The sequence below is a fragment of the Pteronotus mesoamericanus genome, unplaced genomic scaffold, assembly GCF_021234165.1.
Source record: "Pteronotus mesoamericanus isolate MK-2021 breed Mesoamerican mustached bat unplaced genomic scaffold, CSHL_Meso_final scaffold_167, whole genome shotgun sequence".
Taxonomy (NCBI): domain Eukaryota; kingdom Metazoa; phylum Chordata; class Mammalia; order Chiroptera; family Mormoopidae; genus Pteronotus; species Pteronotus mesoamericanus.
Genome location: NW_026555308.1, coordinates 45,880,843 through 45,902,037, shown reverse-complemented (window position 1 = coordinate 45,902,037; position 21,195 = coordinate 45,880,843). Strand labels below are relative to the sequence as shown.

Genomic DNA, 21,195 nt, shown 5'->3' with positions numbered 1-21,195 from the left:
AAGCTTGAACACTTCTCAGACTCAAATTTGCTACCTGTTTACTACGTGAATCAGCAAACCATTGATACTTCAAAGAGGTAGAAGGTTTTTCCACGGTGAACTGAATCTATGTATCAGTTACCTTCATTCACATGTAACTCTCTCCCTCCTTCCATAACTACCCAATATATGTTTGTTGAGCCATTCTAGACATCAGGCAATTTACTTGGGGCTGGAATGAAGACACTCAAGTTTCTTGAAGGACTCTGTTAAAATATACACTGTCATTTTGTAGGAACAATACCTTAATCCATTAAAGAACATACTAATATTTTATGAAACATGAGTGTGAAAAAAGAAAGCTATCACTTTGAAAGGCAGAGGTAGGCCTGGAAAGTGAGTTGGAAGCCAAGGAGAGGAAAACGCAGACCGGGGAGGAGCCTGGCTGGCAGACAGCACTGGCGGTGCAGCTGGACCCTGGACCCTGGACCCTGGACTCGCTCGTCTGCTGGGAAATGTTGAAATGCACGCAAGTGAGGAAAGTTTCCAATTTCACCATAAGCCAGAATGTTGGAAATTATCTCAACAGGGAAAATAATTTTTTAAAATTCATTTTTCTATTCCTGGTGCTTGGTGCACACTTTGGGACCACACATTTCTTAGAGCTGCAGTCCTCTATACCTTTTTGTCTTGGTGTGGGCTTTTGGAATTATTAATTCCTTAGGGTCACAGGGAAATAGAATATCTTACACAGTGCATCTAAGTTTTATGCCATATTACATGTAAAGGGCTTTTTAATTATAAATATTTCTTTGCCATGTAACATATCATTTAGTCCTTCTCATTATCGGTTGGTTACTCTCTCAGAATAACCTAATTTTGGTTTTCTCATTGAAATTTTTTTCCTTATGACAGAGAATTTCTGAGGCTATTTTGGGCAGAGATTTTAAAGATATATTTCAGTCTATTTACAATTGAAGAAACAAGTCCTGAGAAACCTCTTTACCCAAGAATGTACAGACCTGACCTGGCAGGGGAAGAACCCAGAATTTAGCGTTGAGGCGTTCAGGCTGTTATTCTTTCCCTTTTGCTGTTGGCTCCTCTACCTCCCACAGCATGCCCATCCCCCACCCTCTCTTGTTCATTTAGTTCAGATACAGAGATTGCTTAGTCTGCACTGTCCTCCAAGTCATATCATATAGATATTTATATATTTTAAAAACCCAGATCTCCAGCTATCTTGAAATTTCAAAAAGCCTGGCTGTACTAGACCCTCATTCTTATTCCTTCAGGACACTGCTCCCTCTAGTTCACCAACACTCCATTACTGGTCACAGGCAGCGTGTTCTACTCATTTACATTCCATCCCTGGCCCCTGTAGACGGTCCAGATTGTGATCGCTAATCTAGTTAATTCCCAAGGGCACACACAGGGGTGTAGAGAAGTACAATATGTAAATAGCGTAGGTAGCACTCATGTCAGGGATTCTTAATCTGGCTAAACATTAGGTTGAAGGACTGGTTTGAAAATAGAGGCATAAGTTTGTGCTTATATCAAATTTATAATTTTCTGATGAAATGGTACAAAGATTTCACCGTTTCTCAAAGCAGCCTGCGCCCTGAGAGGATTACAAAATCTTGCCCTGAGATATCAATAGTGTGATGACAATTGTATTGAATAAAGTGTAAGAATGCTCATAGCTTGAGGAGAGTCAAAGCCACACAAAATTTATAGATTCAAATATCTTTTAATACAAACATTTAAATTTGCTTTTTTGTTTTTCTATGTGAACAGGGTGTTGCACAAAGAAACCTGATGTGACCTCACTGAATTCATTCTTTCACTCAACAAATACTCATTGTGTCTCCACGACAGAACAGACATTGTCTGGCGCTGTAGATATAGTAATAATCAAATCAGAAAAAATCCATACCCTCATCACTCCATTCTAGTGGGAGAAGGCAGAACAAAAGAACCAGTATGATATATAACACATTTAAAAGTGAAAATAGCTGTGTATAGAAGTCAAACCTGTAAAAGGGATAGAGCCTGCTTGGGTTGTGGTGGAAAGGGCTCAGACTGAAATTTCAAATTGAGTGGCCTGAGAATGGCTCGCTGAGAAGGGACGATGAGCGCAAAACCTGGGAGACATGAACGTGAACCCTGTGGACATATGGGGGAAAGTGATTCAGTTCGAAGAGCAGGTCAACCAAGGGATTCATGGAGGATCTTTTCTGTCAGGTTCTTGCAACTCAAGGAAGTTAATGTGGCTGAAACAGAGTGATGGAGGAAGAGGAGTAAAGGAGCAAGTTATAGGAACAGCCTTTTGATATCACAGTAACACAGAGAACCTATAGTTTCAATTGTTCATCAAGTATGACAGTTTCAAAGCCTATTGAAGTGCCTTTGGGAGGATTTGGGAGAATATTAGTTTTGGGAGGATTCTGATTTGAATTATTAATTTTCTTAAGGAAATATGCCTTGCTGGAAGAGATAGTCTAGGGTGGGCCATATTCCTGGGAGAAGAAGAGCGAGCCTGGGTGGGAAAAATATACATCTAGGCGAGCACGTGTGTGCTCTGGAAGACACAGTGCTCTTATTGCAGGTCTGCTTTCTGCAGACGTGAAGAATTACAGACCGAATCCAATGTTGGGATTAATGCCATTCATCTTGGTATCTGGAACCACGTTGGCACCAGGAAGCAGTCCCTGTGACTGATGGATCTTTCCTTTAGGGTGCTCCTATTAAGCAGGTGACTACATAGATTTTGAGTTGTTTTAGGACATTTATTCTCCATATAGTAAATTTCACATTTTATGCCAATACTTACGTAATTGACTGTGCTTTCTGTATTTTATTTTCACTTCTAAATTTTGTTAATTTCTATTTTAAAAAGGGGGATAGAACAACAATAAAGAAAAGATAGCTTCTTGATTAAGTTACATTATTCCAAATTCCATTTTTGGTCAAGTTAGGCATGTTACCAGCAGTATAAAATTTTTGTTTGTTCAAGGTATAATTTAATATGCAATGTGTAATAATGCTAAAGCTAAATAGAAAATATTTTGGACTCTTTGAGGAAAAAAAACAAGAGCTTTTTATGAATTGACCAAAATGATACAGTATGGATCCAAGATGGAAAGCAGACAGGCAGGAGTATGTACTTAGGAAAAAGCTCCCATCTTAGCCTTCTTGAAGGCTGGAGGGTTTCTGGGTTCTGTCAAGGATCTGAGCAGGGCCAGCCAATGCACAAGGCGGGTCAGAGGTCTGCCGGAGTTCAGAGGCCCCATGGACGGCTCAGCCAGGATTAGCTATGGCCATTTCTGGTTTTCGTCCTTTGCTTTAATTACTATTCCATATGGCCTCCTGAGACATGTATACCATGCTTCTGTGACACCACAGCAAGGTTTAAAAACACATTTTATCAAAAACACATTTTTCCTATTCTTCTAAACATGCTTAGCTTGCAAGAAGGAAAGAAAAGGCAGATTATTTAAGAGTGGCAAAAGGCTAATGTCTCCTACAAAATTGATTTGGCAATACATCAACCTTTTAAAGAGAAATTGATTTTTCTTTTTACTTTATATTAAACTGTAGCCTTGGTGATTTTGTTATGCACTATTTATGGGTGGAGTGGGTGATATATGCTTGCCCATATTCATCTAACTCTAAAATACTCAATATTTCTTCAATGATAAAGAAAAAAATCCCAAGCAATAAAAAAAGCCCTCACATTAAGACTTTCCAAAGCTCAAACATGTAAAAATAAAAAGCGTGAAAGATTTTGTGTAGCACACCATACCTTTCACAGCCTTCTGCTTCTGAGGTGAAAGCAGTGTGTCTATTTGGTGATAGTAATTTTCCTGTGGGTCGTTTTTATCGCCTTCACAATTTGGCCTTATTGATGCAATCCTTCGGCACTCTGCTGCCTCCTGTTTAAAACTGGTTAGTCCAGGGTTTATTTCATCTTGATTACTGCAGTGGTCTGCATCACTGGTCATTGGTTTCTCAGTAAGAAACAGATTATCTGTAGCGCACCCTGCAGAGTTGAACTCAGCAGTGTTTGGTGGAAAATCCATTTGAAAGCAGACTTCATCATGATTCTCATTTGATAGGTTTTCAAAATCTCTGTGGCATGTGTTCTTTACCACTGGCCTTATGAGGAACTTGTTCCTTTCAACATTTCCCAGAAAGCTGGGTGACTCTTTAAGGTTTTTCATTCCCATGGGACAATTAGGATCAACCGTACCTTCTTTAACATTTTGAATAATTAATCTTTGCTCTAACTCATAAGTTATTGAGGTCATGACTGACACTTTTGTGTTGCTGGAGGCGGCTGTCTCTGCATGACTTGCCTGGGACTCTGTATGACCCCACTGCACAGAGCTGTGGTTGCTCCTGTTGAGTGGGCTCCCAGCAGTGAGCCCACTGGAGGATGCAAGGCTGGGAATTGGACACTGTGTGCTCTTCATTTCCGATAGTTGCTGTGCATTTGTATGAGAGTCGCTATGCAAAATGGCTTTGTTAAAATTTCTGTCAGTCACATCAACTTGCTCTTCCTCAAAGTCTATCACAAATCCTGCACAGTGATCAAAGGAAAATGTATCCCCAGGGGTTTCTTTAGGTTCTGAATGTCTGGTGGCCCTGTGGGACGGACAGGATGGGGTGGAAGGCTTCAAGGTTTTTTGACTGGAAGGGAAAGATTTGGAATTGGAGTTCTCACAGTATTCTGCAGGTGCAATTTTGCTGCCTTTGCAATAAATGTTGGCTGCCTTTTCTCCTATGTGCTTCGCATTCAGAGAAGATGAAGAATAAAAGTCAGAGTCTTTACCATCTTGAACTGGAAAGATGTTAGTAATGGTACATGGCAAATAATTTATTCCTTCTGTGCTTTGCTGTATATATGAGTCTGCTGTGGCATTTTCTGGGATGTCAAAGTTGATTTTTCTGTCTTTATCTATATCTTTAGGATCCTCAAAACGCATTTTACTTAAGTCTGTTTCACTTAAACTTGTGGTTTTTAGGGCATCATGTGAAATAGGAAAAATGTTTTTAAGAAGAGCCTCAGATTCAAAGAAATGCTTCTCTGGGGTGTTCTGACCAATTTTAAAGTCCTTCTGCTGAGAGATGGCAGGTTCTAACTCACAGGCATCCAAGACTGAAGATAGTGTGTCTAGCTCATTCTTCCTCTCGGGGGCTGAGCATAGAGAAAGCACAGCTGTTCATGATTGTCCTCCTTCTGGGCAGCAAATACAACAGAAGAGACGTGAGGACAACCTGAACTCTGATGCTTGTTTCCAAGCTGGCACTTTTCAGGCAGACTGATACCTGACTGTGCAGAAGACCTGGGACATTCTTTAGTGCTGTGATAAGAGGAAGCATTTCTGTATTTGGCTGTTTCCCCCCCTATTTTAGGATGAATTATGTTAATTATTATATTCTGCTTCTTACTCATGTATTTAACTTTAATTCCTTTTCCTACAATGCTAACTTTCAGTGAGGGGCTTTCTGTTCTGGCAGTTTCTCCTTCATATTTAGATGGAGCCTCAGATTTTATTTCTTCTATCAAAATAGTCTTGTACTTAGAAGAGCAGCTTCTAGAGGAATAACATCTTTGAATACGTCTGACAGGATAACACTGGTGACATTTTGGACATCTCTTTTTTGCTGGGAGCTGCATTTCTGTTTTACAGAAAGATCTGTTTTTGTGTGCTACTTGAACATTGAAATCCCCACATTTTACTGGTGTAATAGTTTTTCCCTTTGCTGGTTTAAAGCCTTCTGCTGTGTTTGGGAAATTCTGCAGTGTAATTTTTCCTGATAATGATTCTTCACAGTCATTAAACGTGACCACTGGTAAGACTTTCTTTAGGTGATGAGAAATGGATGGAGGAGAATCATCCTTTTCCTTCTCCCTACTTATTTGGCTCTCAGATGGAGGTCACTTCTTATCTTTAGGGAGAAAAGAGGAATTCTGCTTTTCATTCATAGAAGCGGATGTCTGCTCATCTCCATTTTCCTTAGATTTCCCTAATGCCCCAGTTTGATGAAACACAGCCTCTGAGGTGTCTCCTTTGATTTCCTTTTCATGATCTTTTACATTTTTCTGGCATGCTTGATTAGCAGACTGAGGTTCACCTAAAGAGGAAGCAAAAATAAAAGTTTCTGTGTCCATTTAAAGAGCAGATGTTCCAAATTCTAGGATGAATTCAATGCATCTTTTTAGCAAGTATTTTGAATAAACATTTCTAGTATGTTGAGGTATTTCCCACAAAATTACTTAATAATAAATATCTTACTTTAAATCAATTATTTTAGAATGCAGAATATCACTTGGTAGTTTTATGAAGAATATAATTAAGCTTAACTTTCAAAGAAAGACTTCCAAAATGGGTGAAATAAAAATTTCAGAGCAAATTTATGCAAATAAATTTTAAGAGACTTCTTGATAAAGAGCAAGTTGCCATGATCAGGTATTTGAACACAGCATCATAATACTAATTATAACACCAATGATAATCAAGCTGGATTTAATTGGAGATGGTGTAACGAATAAACATGGGGGTAAGGTGAATGAAAGATACCTAAGAATGGTTTCTAGACAGGCTGTTAAACAGGTCTGATAGCTTATTTTGCCTAGGGTAGGGACTTTCAAAAAAAAAATTTTTATTGTTCCAATACATTTGTCTCCATTTTCCTGCCACCACTTTCCCCTGCCCCACCCACCCCCACCTCCCTCCCTCAATCTTCCCCACCTTTGGCTCTGTCCGTGGGTCCTTCATACTTGTTCCTTGACTTGACCCTTCCCCAGGGTAGGGACTTTTTACACAACACAGAAGGTGTTCTAGTGCTGCCAGATGCCCTCTTTTTCCAGAACTAAACTAGAGTCTGGATTCATTGCATGAAATGTCCCAGTTTCTGGGGATTGGCTCACATTTTGAAAAATCCTCTATAGATGGAGGCCAATATATTTAGGCACCAGCTTTGGCCCAAGAACTGACAGTTTGCAGGCTTCACTCCTCTGCTTTAAAATGTTAGAATATTTTGCTCTGAGGCATTTGTGAACTTAAGCATGAACGACCAGATCTTGTGTAAAAGATAGTGAACAAAATATGAAGACATCAAATTATGTTTTAAACTATATCTGAAAGAGAGTATTTGTGAAGGAAAAAAAACAAGAATGGGCAACAAGTAAATAAGGATGTCAGGTAGATCTATGAACCGGGGGTCCACAAGGATATTTTTAATAACTGGTCAAGCTAAAAATTAAAAAGGATTATTTATAAATTAATTTGAAATATTCTTAATTTAAACGTGATTCTATATATACTTATTTTAATATAAAATATAAAAACAAACTTATGTAAAGAGTAAATATATAAATTCTTTCTAATAGGAAAAAGGAAAACCATCCAGTTAAAATTTAGCTAGTGGTGGTATGGAAGTACAGGATGCAAAAAATATTTGCTGTTTCAGAATCAAATAAAGAATCATAGGTTTAGGAATCATAAGTTTCCCACTTCAGGAGAGGTATACAAACTTCTGATTTGACACATATGTTCTCCAAGCATACTAGAAAGTCTGAGCATTCCCATTTGCCTCTCTTCTAGTCTGAAGGAATGGCTTTTTTCATGGTTAAGTATTGAAACAGTTTCCAGCAGGCCTGGTTATAATCGGAGAGTTATAACAAGAAAGTCGTGGGAGAAAAGACATGGAGACATATCTCTCTGAAACCCATTTACACTACAGCATGTGCACAAGAGCAGTTTATAGACTGATAGATTGCCTTCCAGAACTGTAGCTTACAATCTATTCTTAAAAAAAAAAAATACCTCATGCCAAAAGCAGTTCAGTTTATAGCCATTTTCAATTTTATAATTTATAGCCTCTTTCAATTGACTATACTTCAATTTCTGTAAGTAGAAAGATAGAACTGAGATAGTTACATAGTAATATATTAGACAGATTCTAAGAATTTAGGTCTAAATAGCTTTTGTCTCAGTAAGTAAATACTTTTATTTACATTTTTATTCGCAATACATATATCATTAATAATTAATGCAGAAGTATATACATAATAACAATGACCAAACTTCTAAATAATTTTATAACATTTATATGCATTTATCTTCCCACTTTTATAAACATTCCTGTGAAAAAGTACATAAGCTGGGTAGTTCATTTTATACATACTTATAAAACAAATGAATTTGACTTACATATTATGGGATTCAAGAGTTTCCATTTTTTATAGACTTTTCTTCTTTTTCTTTTGATTTTGGGGAACTGAGGGCCTTCAGTTTTCACCATCCTTTGAAAGCATGAAATTTGAAATTACTTTGCACTCAGAATTTAGGTTTAGTAAAATTACTAACTCACCTCATTGCCAACTTGGTAGCATAGAATCTTTCTCCATTATCCCATAGTGTTCTCCTTTGAATACATTTAATCATAATTATACTTTCCCTTTCTGTTTAATTCTACCCCAACTATTTAGTGCATTATTTTATGCCATCTGAACATTCAAACATATGATTTTCCATATGTATAGACATGTAGAATGCAAATTATAAAATAATATTCTGTTTAACTGATTACTTTATATTCCATTCTTTCTTGACCTAATAGAAATACCTAATTTTTTAATGAAAATGAGCTAAATTTAATATCTTCATATTTGTTGTCCTACTATATTAGGAAGATGGTTTTCCTTCATTACATTATCATATATACTAAAATATAAGATTGAATGCACATGATATATTCTTTTACTTCTTTATAATTTACTTATAAATTATTTCTTTACTTTTATTGTGAAATAAAGGGTTATAATCCCTGTTGATGATGCCTTAGCTAATAGGAAGTATTTGTGGGGAGATAGGTGAAGTCAGCCTCCTAACTTTCCAGGTATCATTTCAAATAGGCATCTGCCTATATTTAGAGCTAAGCCTGATTCAATTGCTTTACTTTTAGGAGACTGAACTATCTGTAAAGATACGGAGAGAAAGCTTCCCATGGGAGTCATTGGTTTTGAGTGTATTTTGGCAGGCTGCACCTTTACATACCTCAGCAGAGAAGCTCAACTTTTATCTGTTGTACCGTAACTAAAATAAAATGGGCTTGTTTGTGGCCAGTTTTGGCAAAAATATATTTAAAATTTTCTTAACTCACTTCCCTCTTCAAAATCTTTTATATTACAGTATGCATTGATTTCAAATCCTTTTTTTCCCATAAATTCTCAGAGACTCATGATTTTCTTTCTTTTTTTAATTTTTAAATTGAATTTATTGAATTGACATTGGTTAATAAAATTGTATAGGTTTCAGGGATACAATTCTATAATGTATCATCTGTATATTGTATTATGCATTCACCACCCCAAGTCAAGTCTCCTTCCATCACCATTTGTCCCCAGCCTGCATACTCTCTACCTCCCCCACCCTCTGGTAATCACTATACTGCTATGTCTCTATGAGGATTTTTTTCATTTGCTTAATCCCTTCACCATTTTCACCTTGTTCTCAACTTCCTTCCCCTCTGACAGCTGTCAGCCTGTTCTCTGTATCTGTGAGTCTGTTTCTATTTTGTTTGTTAGTCTATTTTGTTCATTAGATTCCACATATGAGTGAAATCATTATGGTACTTGTCTTTCTCTGACTGGCTTATTTCACTTAACATAATGTTCTCCAGTTCCATCTACTCTGTTGCAAAAGGTAAGATTTCATTCCTTTTTATATACTTTCTGAATTTTTTTTTTCCCTTAGGCAACTTTCCTTATAGAGAGCAATTGACACTCGTTTGGCAATTGCCCTTTCTACTCTCTCTTCCAATAGGCTCCATTAAGTTCCTATGGCTGACTAAGCAAACAATAATCCCTTTTTCTTAGAAGGCCAACATGGGTTGGGGACAGAATTATGAACACATAATTAATATCTCAACCTTTTTAAAATCCTTGTCTTACACATATTGGATTTCCTATTTTAAAAAAATGCTTCAAAAGCACTTGACTAGGTTATTGATTATTTCTCTATGGCCCCATATACTTTGAATAGCAAAATGCAACCCTCTGTGCTGTGTTTAATGGAAAGTCCCCTGGGCTTTGACTCACAAGATCTGGGCTGTCGTCTGGCTCTGCTGCTTCTTTGGCAGGTTTTGTAATCTCTGCTAGGCTGAGTTGCCTTTGCCTCTAAAATGGAAATTATAAATTCCACTTTACAGAGCCGCCTTGAAGAAACACAATTGACAATGTATTATAAATGACTCCAGTCAAATGACATCTATATCTATTAGAATACATATACACATAATTAGCCCTGGCTGGTGTGGCTCAGTGGATTGAGTGCTGGCCTGCGAATTAGTGTCGCTGGTTTGATTCCCAGTCTAGGGCACATGCTTGGATTGTGGGCCAGGTCCCCAGTAGGGGGTGCACGAGGGGCAACCACACATTGATATTTCTCTCCCTCTCTCCCTCCCTTCCCTTCTCTAAAAACAAACAAATAAATAAATAAAATCTTTTAAAAAAGAATACATATACACATAATTAGAGTTGAGCAGTGCCTGACTTTGGGAGAATGTCATCGCATCAGAGGTGTCAGTGTTTTGGATAAAGCTGATCAAACCATAAAGTCTTTTTGACCAAAAATTCTACGAGTTTTCAAGATCAGCTCATTCAAAGTTCTCTTTTTACATGAGAAAAACTTACTCATAGAGTCCTTGCTTCCCATATTGCACTAATGGTGGCAAATTCAGGACAAGAACCCAGGCTCTTAGGAATTAGGCAAACTCTCTCTGTGAACGGACACACATGGTATAGATACCTTAGGATTTTTTCTGATCACACAGATAAAATTTAAATCAGTTTGTGCTTTAACTCCAAAAGAGCATAACTCTGTTCCAGGAAATTGAATGTACTGTTGAATATGTACCTAGCACAGTGCTTGATACACAGTAGGCACCTTACCTAATAAATATGCATAAATAAATGAATTAGATAGCCCAGTCTCTAATTGTTTTAAAAAATGTGCCCTCTTGTATTTCTAAATGTATTTTTCCTTCTACTGTGTATTAATCTGTGGATAGCTAATAAAGATTCTATTTTTTAATGTATATACTGCTCATATTTTCCACTCTAGTTCTCTCTCTTGCTCTGTACTTCCTTTCATTAGGGGCATCAAAGTCAGGTGATGGCAGCACCTGGAATAACTGGCATGAGTACGATGAGCATTCATAGGAGGGCTACAAATTCTACTTTACTTCAGTGGCAGTGGACATTTTTTCTTATTTGCCTGTTAAATGGGCATGGATGTAGCCACATTATCTAAACTAATCCTGAGCAAGATTAAAGCGGGGGGTAAGTGCCTTAGCATCTTAGACTCCTGTTTTTTTGTCCCTTGTGTGGGACTCTCTTCTTCCAAAATAGTCAATCACTTTATTTTCTCTCCAGTTGCTCACTCTTCTTTCAGAAAAAGCCAAATACAACTTGTTCACAGAGAGACTGCTTAGAACACCAGCAAAGCAGAAGCACCAAGAAAAGTTTTAGAAGATTAAATAATTTAATATTTCAAAAAATGTAAAAGTGGTCACTTTTAGAAAAATCAGAGTATTGTTGGATTTCTTCACACATAGTTTAGAATCTTAAATTTCACATGAGAACACCACAATCATTTCAAATCTTTCCTACAGTGAGTTAATCACATTTAACTCCTTATCTCTAAAAAAAAGGTATTACACAATTTCTCTCTTTTTCAACTTTCTATCCTTTCTTTTCTTTATACATTTTTCATAATGGCCTGCACACACAATCTTAGGAAATAGAAATTGATTGAAATTCTCTCCATTTTCCAATACTCAAACGACCAACTTCTTTGATTTGTATTGTGTACTATCAAATCTCTTTAATTTTGTGGGTGAAATTAGTGTCCCTGGGATCATTTTCCTGTGATTATTCTCCTCCTCTTCCTGAGATATGAATTTCTTTCTTCCATTGTGTTATTATTTCAGCATATAAATATTCCTTGACCCCTCCATCTACTGTCACATGGTACCTTAATATATATTCCCAGGCCTAGTGATGTATTTTACTTGTGGAAAAATTATACTTTATACATATGTAGCCCAGACTTTAAAAACATATGTATGTATATATTTATAATATATTTAAATACATAACTATATTCATTTATATTTTAAATCTGAACAATTGCAATGGCTTTCTAACTGATTTTCTTCTATATTTATATCCTTTGGTTGTTTACAAAGCAGTCAGACTTTAAAAATATGTAAATTAAATCATGTCATCCTTGTTTAAAATGCTCTAATGGCCTCTCATTCCACTTTGAAAAAATTCTAAGCACTTTAGTTTTTTTTTTTACACATATGTATAAAGTATAATTTTACCCACAAGTAAAATACATCAGCACTAGGCCTTGGAATATATATTAAGGTACCAATTTCACCACAGATTTCCTGGATTTATATTTTTCATAAATGTTTATTTGTTCTGTGCAAAATTGGCAATAAAGCTCAGGAAAGTTACCATGATTGCAGATATATATCAGCCAAATTCTATCACACTTGAGACCTTTATATTAAATTTTATAGATCTTTTTTCTAACTGACCTTTGACTCATTACTATAATTCACAGGAGAATGAGAAAAACTGTAAACAGGAAATACTTTCCACTGCAGTATTACAGTGACAGCATTATTCTGAGAAAACTGTTAGAATGTAAAGATTTTTTTTTTTTTTTTTTTAGGAAATTCTACTAGTGCCACTTTTTAAATAAATTACTTAAAAATTTTCTTTTTATTGTTAAGCTGAAACATTTTCCTTGGAACATTCACAGGGAATGTTCTGTTATCAGTAAGAAGAGAAAGATTGACAAAAGTGTAAATAATGATCACTCTTAAAATTCTAGAGGAGACTAAATATAAAATTAACTCAGAAGGTTACATGTTTAACGAAGGGTAGCATATCCTCCAGTGCTCTTTGTAATGCCCTTTGGTTCCAGTTTTCTGTAGAATTTGAAATCAACTTTATTTTTCCTAACTTCATTTTTTAAAAAAATTTTAACACAAAGCCTATGTTCTCTGCACTAAATATATAGAAGAAATTTATACACTTAAATTATGAAAAGCTTAAAAATATTCAAAAGCAAAAAAATTCTAAAATTTCTATTTACTTTTGCAAGCATGTTTTAAGTGTATAAACTTATCTATTGTTACCCCTGATTTTGAATAACATGTATTTTAAACTACATTCTTTTGCCTTTAAATGTTTTTTTAAAGTATGCATAAGATGAGTTATATTGAAAAACAACTGTTTCAATAATGCCAATATATCACTTCAGACTTGCACTAGGGAGCTGGCAAGGATAAAACTTAACAAACGTAGTTGTTGGGCAGTAATTCTTGATAATTTCCCAGTCTGGAAACAAAACAGCTTTAGTTAAGATCATTTGAGCTATTGCAAGCTATTCTTCACAACTTTCCTTCCTTCCCTCTGTTGAAAATGTTGACGACAGTTTGTATATCTATATTTACATAATTTCATATGGGCACAGTATCATAATTTATTAGCTTAAAATTATAAAACAGAAATATCCAAATCTCATGTGCATTGGAAACGACTTTTCTTCTCCCTGAACATAAAATGGGTGGGTTGTTGAAGCTTGCAGGGAATATTCATGTCCCTCTTGCAGGGAATATTTATGTCCGTCTGCAAAAGAGACTCTTGGTCATTACTGGAGCATAAATCTGCTAAGGTGTTAAGTTCAGAAAAATAAATGAGTACTTTAATATAAAAATAATTACCTTTTAAACATGAGCTTTGTTGGAATGTCATCACACTATTTGACCCATAATGGATCAAACATGACTTAGTGGATAAGGTTAATCCTTGAAGAACAAGAAGCCCACCCTATACAAGGTAAATCAGAATCTGCATAAAGAAAATGCAGATAGAAAAGAACATTGTGCAGTATGGAATTTATTATTATTAATGTTTTAAAAGCTAGATAAAAATTTATATTAGTAAACCAGAAGAAACTTGAATTTAGTATTTTAATAAAGTTTGATAGATTAACTAATATCAGTAAAGGAAGAATGAACTAAAATTGAAAATCTCTTACACTTCCAAAAGTGTCTACACTTTGTTTGACAGGTAGATAGGTGTGAGGTCATCTACTCAACTCCCTCATTTCTCATCAGAGGAAACAGAGTTGAGATACTGCTTCACTTTTATCTCCACCCCGGCAAGCCTCTGAAAATGAGGAACTTATTTTTATTGAAGATTTTTGGAAGGTTTTTATTGCTTTACTGTATTAAATGTAGATGCTCTTCCTGACATGCTTCAGAAACTCTTCCTTTCCTCTTTCACTTTCTTATAGAATGATTCAAGTGAAGGGAGCAAAATTGCAACTGGAAACCCCAGGACACTTCCCTCAGAGGTAGCCTTAAGAACTTGGCACTCTGTGCTTGCTACAGGGTCAAGATTCTGAGCTGGACTTAATGTAAAAATGTAAATATAATGCAAACTTAAAGGAATTTATAGTTTAGCATAGGAATATTCCAACTTGAGAGTGCTTACAAATCACTGAGCATCTTGTTAAAAATGTGATTTTGGGCCTCACTTTAGAGATTCAGATACTGAAGTGCGGCCCAGGAATGTGCATTTTTAATAGGCACCCACCCTCCAATCCCTTTATGTCCACACCAAGTGATTCTGATTTTAGAAGCACTGTTGAAGCAGATATAATTGAATGGGTGGAATGGTTTCCTTTCAGAAAATCTTTAAGAGCCTCAAGATTTTAGGCTAGGATAGTCTTGAGGGAACTTGCAATGAATTCAGTTTCACTTCATGTCATATTCCTCCTCTTCCAGATGGTACACACTAAGGGTTACATTTTTTATTTTTTGTTCTCATTTTTTGGCTTAGGCACAGATTCTCTTTCTTTCTGTATTAAAAGACTTCTAGGAAAACTCCTTGAGAGACCACTTTTTATATTTTCTTAGCCCTGTGTAAAGAGGCTCTAACCAAATTCTGTCCTATATCAATCTTAGGTGTTAGCTTCTCAATATCCTTCTTTCATCTGCACTAAACATAATTTGTGATAAAAATTTAGCAAGTCAGATTAGTAGGCTAGGACCTAGGGCCACTAGAGTAAGAAGATATGTTGTATTTTTCATTGCTTGTCTACCTTCTGTTCACATTTGACTTATCAAAGTGGTCTTATATTTTGGGTTTGACTTTGCCTGTAAGAGCTAAAATGGTTGGCAAGTACCTGAAGGATTACAGTGTAGTGGAAGTGCTCAGAAGGAGAATATTTGGCAGGTTGAATGTCACACCTAAACTTTGATCTTCCTATTCATTATAGTGCATCCATCATCTTCTGTGAGCTCCAGTATTTACAGGGCATGGTTCTTTATGACGCACCCCTAGTGAGACTGTCTTCCTGGGATTAAACCAGACCCCTGCCTGCTCTATGGTTAACCTGACTTGAGCCAATAGAACTGCATAGCAAATTTACTTTTGGGTCTAGCAAAAGTAGACAAAACACCCCAGTGTAGACAGCCTCAGATTATCCTAGTCTTCTGAGGAACCACTAGAGATGTGGGCCAAAATGCAGGATCCACAAGGGCAAAGATTATGTCTGTCTTATACTTTTGATATGTTCCTGTTTCACATATGTGGAAGAATATACTAGTTAATAAACATTTGTTGGATGAATGAATGAATGAATACAACTTGTACTATTGCTTCCCAACATCAGTCATTTGCGTACTACTTTTGTTTTACTACTCTCATGAAATAGCTGTACTGTTATTTGCTTAACAGTTTTTTGATTCATTACATTTTTTTACTTTAGCTTCATATTAGAGAATAACGTATAATTTTGGATTGTAGCTAATACACATTTAAAACAAAAACAAATAAATCATTAAAAATAATAAAAATATCTTCATCTGCATCACCTAAAATCATTTCGCATATCAGCAGAGTATGTGTCACTGACTTTAGAAGGTGCAGTTATACTCTATGTGTTATTATCATGACATTATTAGATTAGAAAATCCTGAAGAAATGTATTTTGCTTTCCTTAATGTCCTCTTTGGCTTCAGAAGGACTATTAAGAGTGCAAGTTTAGTTAATCCCACAATGCAGTATGAGACATGAATTAAGTATCAGTATATGAAGAGAAATCGCCTTACTCAACTATGATTAGGACCCTGGCTATTCTAAATTTTTTTCAATTGCTATGTCTGATAAATCTGTAATTATGGTTTTCTCCTACTCTGACCTTGACCAGCACATGGACTTTCAGGATTTATCTTGAAAAACCCATTTCTATTCACTCAACTCCCACTTTACATTATTTCTCTTTGGCTAGTTACACTGTTTTCAACAAGACAAGAAGTGACGGCTTCATTTCAACACACATATTTCAAATAATAAAGTTTACTAAAATGGTGTATTTCATTAAGATAAAGAGACAAAAGAGAGCACGTATGTGTATTTAAATATGTCATTAATTAGCTTGTGAAAGTTAGCAAAAAAAACCCCAAGCCAACAAATAGATACAAAAGGCTCATTGAAAGGACCTCAGGAACTACTCTTCTGCCCAAGACTTTCACTACCTATTAATTAAATGAAGAATGCCTTTGAGTTTTCTAAAGAGAAATGCTGTCTCCTTTCTTTGCTTATTAAAGTAGAGGCATTCTATTCCAATGACTATATTGCAGAAGAGCTATCCTTCTTTGAAAGCTTAATTGCTGAATTACCATCTCTTGATGGGTTTAAATGATATCCTCTTAATTTTGAAACATTCAACCTTATATCTCAGTCCGAAGTAGAATTTGAACATGCTGCGTCTTAATCTTCATACAGAAATCTCTGTGTGTAATTCCTGCAAAATATGAAATCCCTCTGATTCTTTTAGTGAGACAGTTTTATTCACCAGGGGCATATCTCGTCAATTTTGCTGACATCAGAGTTTTTGATTGTGCATAGCAAAACATCTTCATTCCTTTCCAGTCGAGAACAAAAACAAACAAACCAATGCAAACAAACCAAACCTGATGCACAACCACATTGCCAAATTCTAATGAGAGTAAGAAAAATCTCAAGTCAGTATTTAAAGCAAACTCAAAATCTCTGTTCTTACTGCCTTAGCAAAAAACTGTGTTTTTCTCATAGTACCCTAAAAAATGGCTGTAGGTTAAATTTACTTCAAGTCATTCAGAAGAAAGCAATACACATGTTCTTTCAAATGTTTCTGTGGAAATGTTATCATCTGCTATTTAGTAAGAGACAACTAATTTTATTTTTAGCAATTTTTAGTGTACTTTGGGCAATGTTAAACCTCATTACTTGTTTAAAATTCGTAATTTAAGAGAACTCGAATTACCTTGAAATTACTGTTACCTCTGAAAAAATAATTTGATAAGGATATTAATGTAAATAAGATATAAGGACCTCAAAGAAGCTTCAATGAAGAGATGTAGAGGAGATATTTCCAACAATTTAGAAATCATCATTTTAAAATATTTTCTATAATTCTTTCCTTCTTCACTAAATAAATTTTTGTAGCTTAATCCAAACTAATTTATGGTTTTGAAAGAAATAAAATAGCATTTATTTTAAGTTGTTCGATGCTTGATATTTTCTGATCTTACTTTTACAGAACTTGAACTACTGACTGTGCTGTATTTTTGCCCATTATCATAAAAAAGTGTATAAATTGCAGTCTGGCCAATGATAATTATGCTTATTATTAATCTTCCAGGTTGATTTAATTTCTTTAAGACTGAATTTCTTTTGGGCAAATAGTGCTAACATTCCATCCCTTCTTTCAAATTGAAGTCTGAGCAGTCCCATGAGATAAGAACAACATATCAGTTCATATTGTATAATTAGTGTTTACCTTCACAAGTCAGATCATATTCAGAATTTTTACTCCTTTTCAAAAATAATCTGGAACCAGCCTCTGAAAGGGGCTTCATAGCTGATGAGAGAGTCGAGAATTTGACCCATCACATTTAAATTCCTGTTATGTCATTTTAAAGAACTATTTGAAAATTTAGTTATTGGATGATTTTTTCCTCCTGAAGAGAAGACACCAAGACCATTTTATGAGCATGCTGATTGTAATTTCCTCACCTAGCTTTGTTTACTATAGATGTTTGAGAAGTTAAGTAACTTCCTATAATTTTTTTTAAAAATGTGAATTGTTAGCAATAGAGACACTGTCTCAAAAAATAAGTGGACAATTTAATCCAGTTTTCTTTCCAAATAATTTGAGGATAGTTATTCAACATTAAGGTATTCTGACACTGGAATTAAAAAAATAAAAACCGTAATGTTTAAATTCTGGAAGAAGAAAAGGGAGATTTAAAACAAATTATTATTTAAATTCTGAGTGAGAATGAGGAAGGTAAGAAGAACTGTCTAAATTCCAAATTGTGAGAGGAATATGATTGCAAGTATATATAGCCATCAAAATCAAAGACAAACTGACAGTAAAACTGCAAACACATCATTCTGAAAAGTTTGAATTGGGATTACTTACACAATAACAATTAGCCAGGATATTTGTCTATTAAATTTGTTTAAATCTCAGAGCAATTGCAGTTATCGTTATAAAAAAAAGTAATCTGTAATGTGTTCTTTCTTGAGATCAGATCACAATGTTTTAGGTAATTAATATATTTCAAAAATTAACTAAAACATTTATGTAAGTAAAAATTGAAGTAAAATTAATGAAGGGAAGTCCTACTAACTAAACCAGATGAGAAAATCATTTGGTGATTTATTAAAATCAAATTTACATTTGGCAGTAAATTTAATGCTGCAATGAAAACAAAGCAGAATATAGGAACTCAAAACAAAGATTACTGCCTTGAGATGAAACTGACCCTGCCTAAATTCAGAATGAATTTCAATTATGCTTAGAAGCCTTACTTGTCAATTTTATTTTCCTTGCTTTCCAAATGCACTATTTCACATAACCAAATAGGATATGGTTGGTGGCTATTCAAATGTGCATATGATGTCTTTCTTAGCCCAAATAAAAGAGGCCTAAACACATTGACTATTGAGAATATTTTTGGATATAACTATCCTCTCTGAAAACAGAGCAAGTTACAAACAGCTGCTGGATTTTCTATAACTGTAAAAGAAATACATTGTTAAATTGTCCTCATGTATAACATTCAAATAATTTCCCCTTTGCTATTATCCTTTGCTAAGCAACTAACTTAGGACAACAGAGATTAAAATAGAGAATATTTCAATCAAAACAGCATAGAAAAAGTAAAAAAAAAGAAAATATAATCAGCTCACCTGGGTGAAGCCTTCATACAGTCCTCAGCTCTATGAATTAAATGCAAATACGTGTTTTGAAAGGAAGAAAATGATTTGAGGACCTTGTCTTGTTCTACTTTGGATTTACCTGGGTTGACTAAATCCAAAATCTGATTACTATATTTAATCTTATGCAGTGTCAGGAATGGTCCACCATCCTTTAATCAGTCTATTATTATCTGTCTTAACCATCACTAAAGTCTGTTTATTTTCAAATCCACTTTTAGTGCACAGTGATGCTCTTGTGGTTTAGGAGCTTGGATAGAGGCATTCATGATACACAGCTATGATGTTCACATGGTGCAGATAGAGAAAGAAACCCAAACCAGAATGAAAACTTAAATAATCTAGTTTGACTCTTCATCAGCTATCTGAGTGGTAGATACAGGGGCAGAAGCAGTATGGTGCAAGGTATGGTGGGGATTCTAGACTTTCATTAGAGAGATTTAAATTTGAGTCCTATTTCCATATCCTATGTTGGTCTTGGAGAAGTCACTTGACTTTTTAGACTCAATGTGCTTATTTATAAAACAGGGATAAATAAGCTCTGAGCTAGAATTTTTGAAATACTGTGAGAAATGTAAATAAATATAGTTTAGAAAATAAATGAAACATTTCCATTTAAACTAGTAGCATATGATATTGGTCATAATTATCTAGATAATCCTTAATTAAAGTTTATTAATGCATAATAAAAATTTAGGTTTGTAGCTTTTTGCCACACAAATATAAGGGGTTGGAAGAAAGAGAAGTGATGAGACTTTAACTGCAGGGGTAAATTGCTATGCTAAGGAAATTGGACTTTATCCTTTGTCCACAGAGGGGTCTTTCTGAAGCATATTAAGAGAGCCCTGGCTGGTTGTTTCTTGTCAGTTGGTTGGAGCACGCCCTGTGCCCATAAAGGCTGCAGGTCTGATGTTGGGGGCGTGTACTGGCGGCAACTGGTCAATGATATTTCTCTCTCTCCTTAACATTCTATAAAGCGTTCTGTGCAGACAGTATTAATATTGAGAGTAAGCTAACCAAAAAGTTCCATTTTCTTAGGAGCTTGTTGGAAATAGAGATCTATTAGTTCTTAGAAATATATTGGAAAGAACAAGCAAAAAGTAACTTTTACCAAGTTCACAAATCGGAATTTAAATTAAATTTACAATTTATTAGAACCAATGACATCTTTTCTCCTTTCCTCCTTAACAGTGTCTCCCAGAAAACACAAAGTTCTACTGGCTTCCCACTCACTCACAGCTGCAATCCTACTGAAGCCCTCACTGAGATGCAGAGCAGATGGTCAGGTCCATCACAGCCCCTGAGGTTTGGTTTTGCGCCCATTGCTATGGCATCTTATTTGGACTTCCAAATCCTACAAACCATTTGGCGCTGGAGTATTCAAACTTGTTTCATAGCACAAGTAAATCCAGCAACAAAAGCAAAGTAACTCTCAGCAGCAAGGCTGTTGGATCAATGGCATTTTAAATTGTTTTTATCCCAAGTGATAGAGATGACTTCAACTTACTGCTATCTGAGAGCAGTAATAAATATTTGTAAGGAATTTTACTGAGATGTTCAAACATCACACTGCTCCAATAGAGTGCAGTTTCAGGCTAGAGTAAAATGGGCTGAATAAAAAGTAAACAAAAATAAACTTTGGACTTGATCAGTTTTCTACTGTGTTCTAAAATAGATATAAGTACCATTTTCAATTTCTACTCCTGGGTGGAACTCCCATGTTACTAAAAATGAAACTACCTCACAAGTTAAGTGATTAGAAGAATGTTCTTAATCCATCAAGGGTGAGACAAGAAGATGGTGTGGCATAGCTCCCATGAGCCCAGGAATGGAAAGCATTTTTTCATTCT

The 21,195-nt window shown here is 35.3% G+C and overlaps 1 protein-coding gene across 1 annotated transcript; it reads right to left on the bottom strand.

Annotated features, from left to right (window-relative positions):
• Positions 1 to 3,071: 3,071 nt before the first annotated feature.
• LOC129083508 (uncharacterized) lies at positions 3,072 to 8,271 on the bottom strand. The gene is made up of 2 exons (XM_054589340.1): positions 8,199 to 8,271; positions 3,072 to 6,117 (listed from the first exon to the last, which is right to left on the bottom strand). Exon 2 carries the CDS (start codon positions 4,962 to 4,964, stop codon positions 3,714 to 3,716), a length of 1,251 nt encoding a protein of 416 aa, XP_054445315.1. The 5' UTR covers positions 4,965 to 6,117; positions 8,199 to 8,271; the 3' UTR covers positions 3,072 to 3,713.
• Positions 8,272 to 21,195: the final 12,924 nt, after the last annotated feature.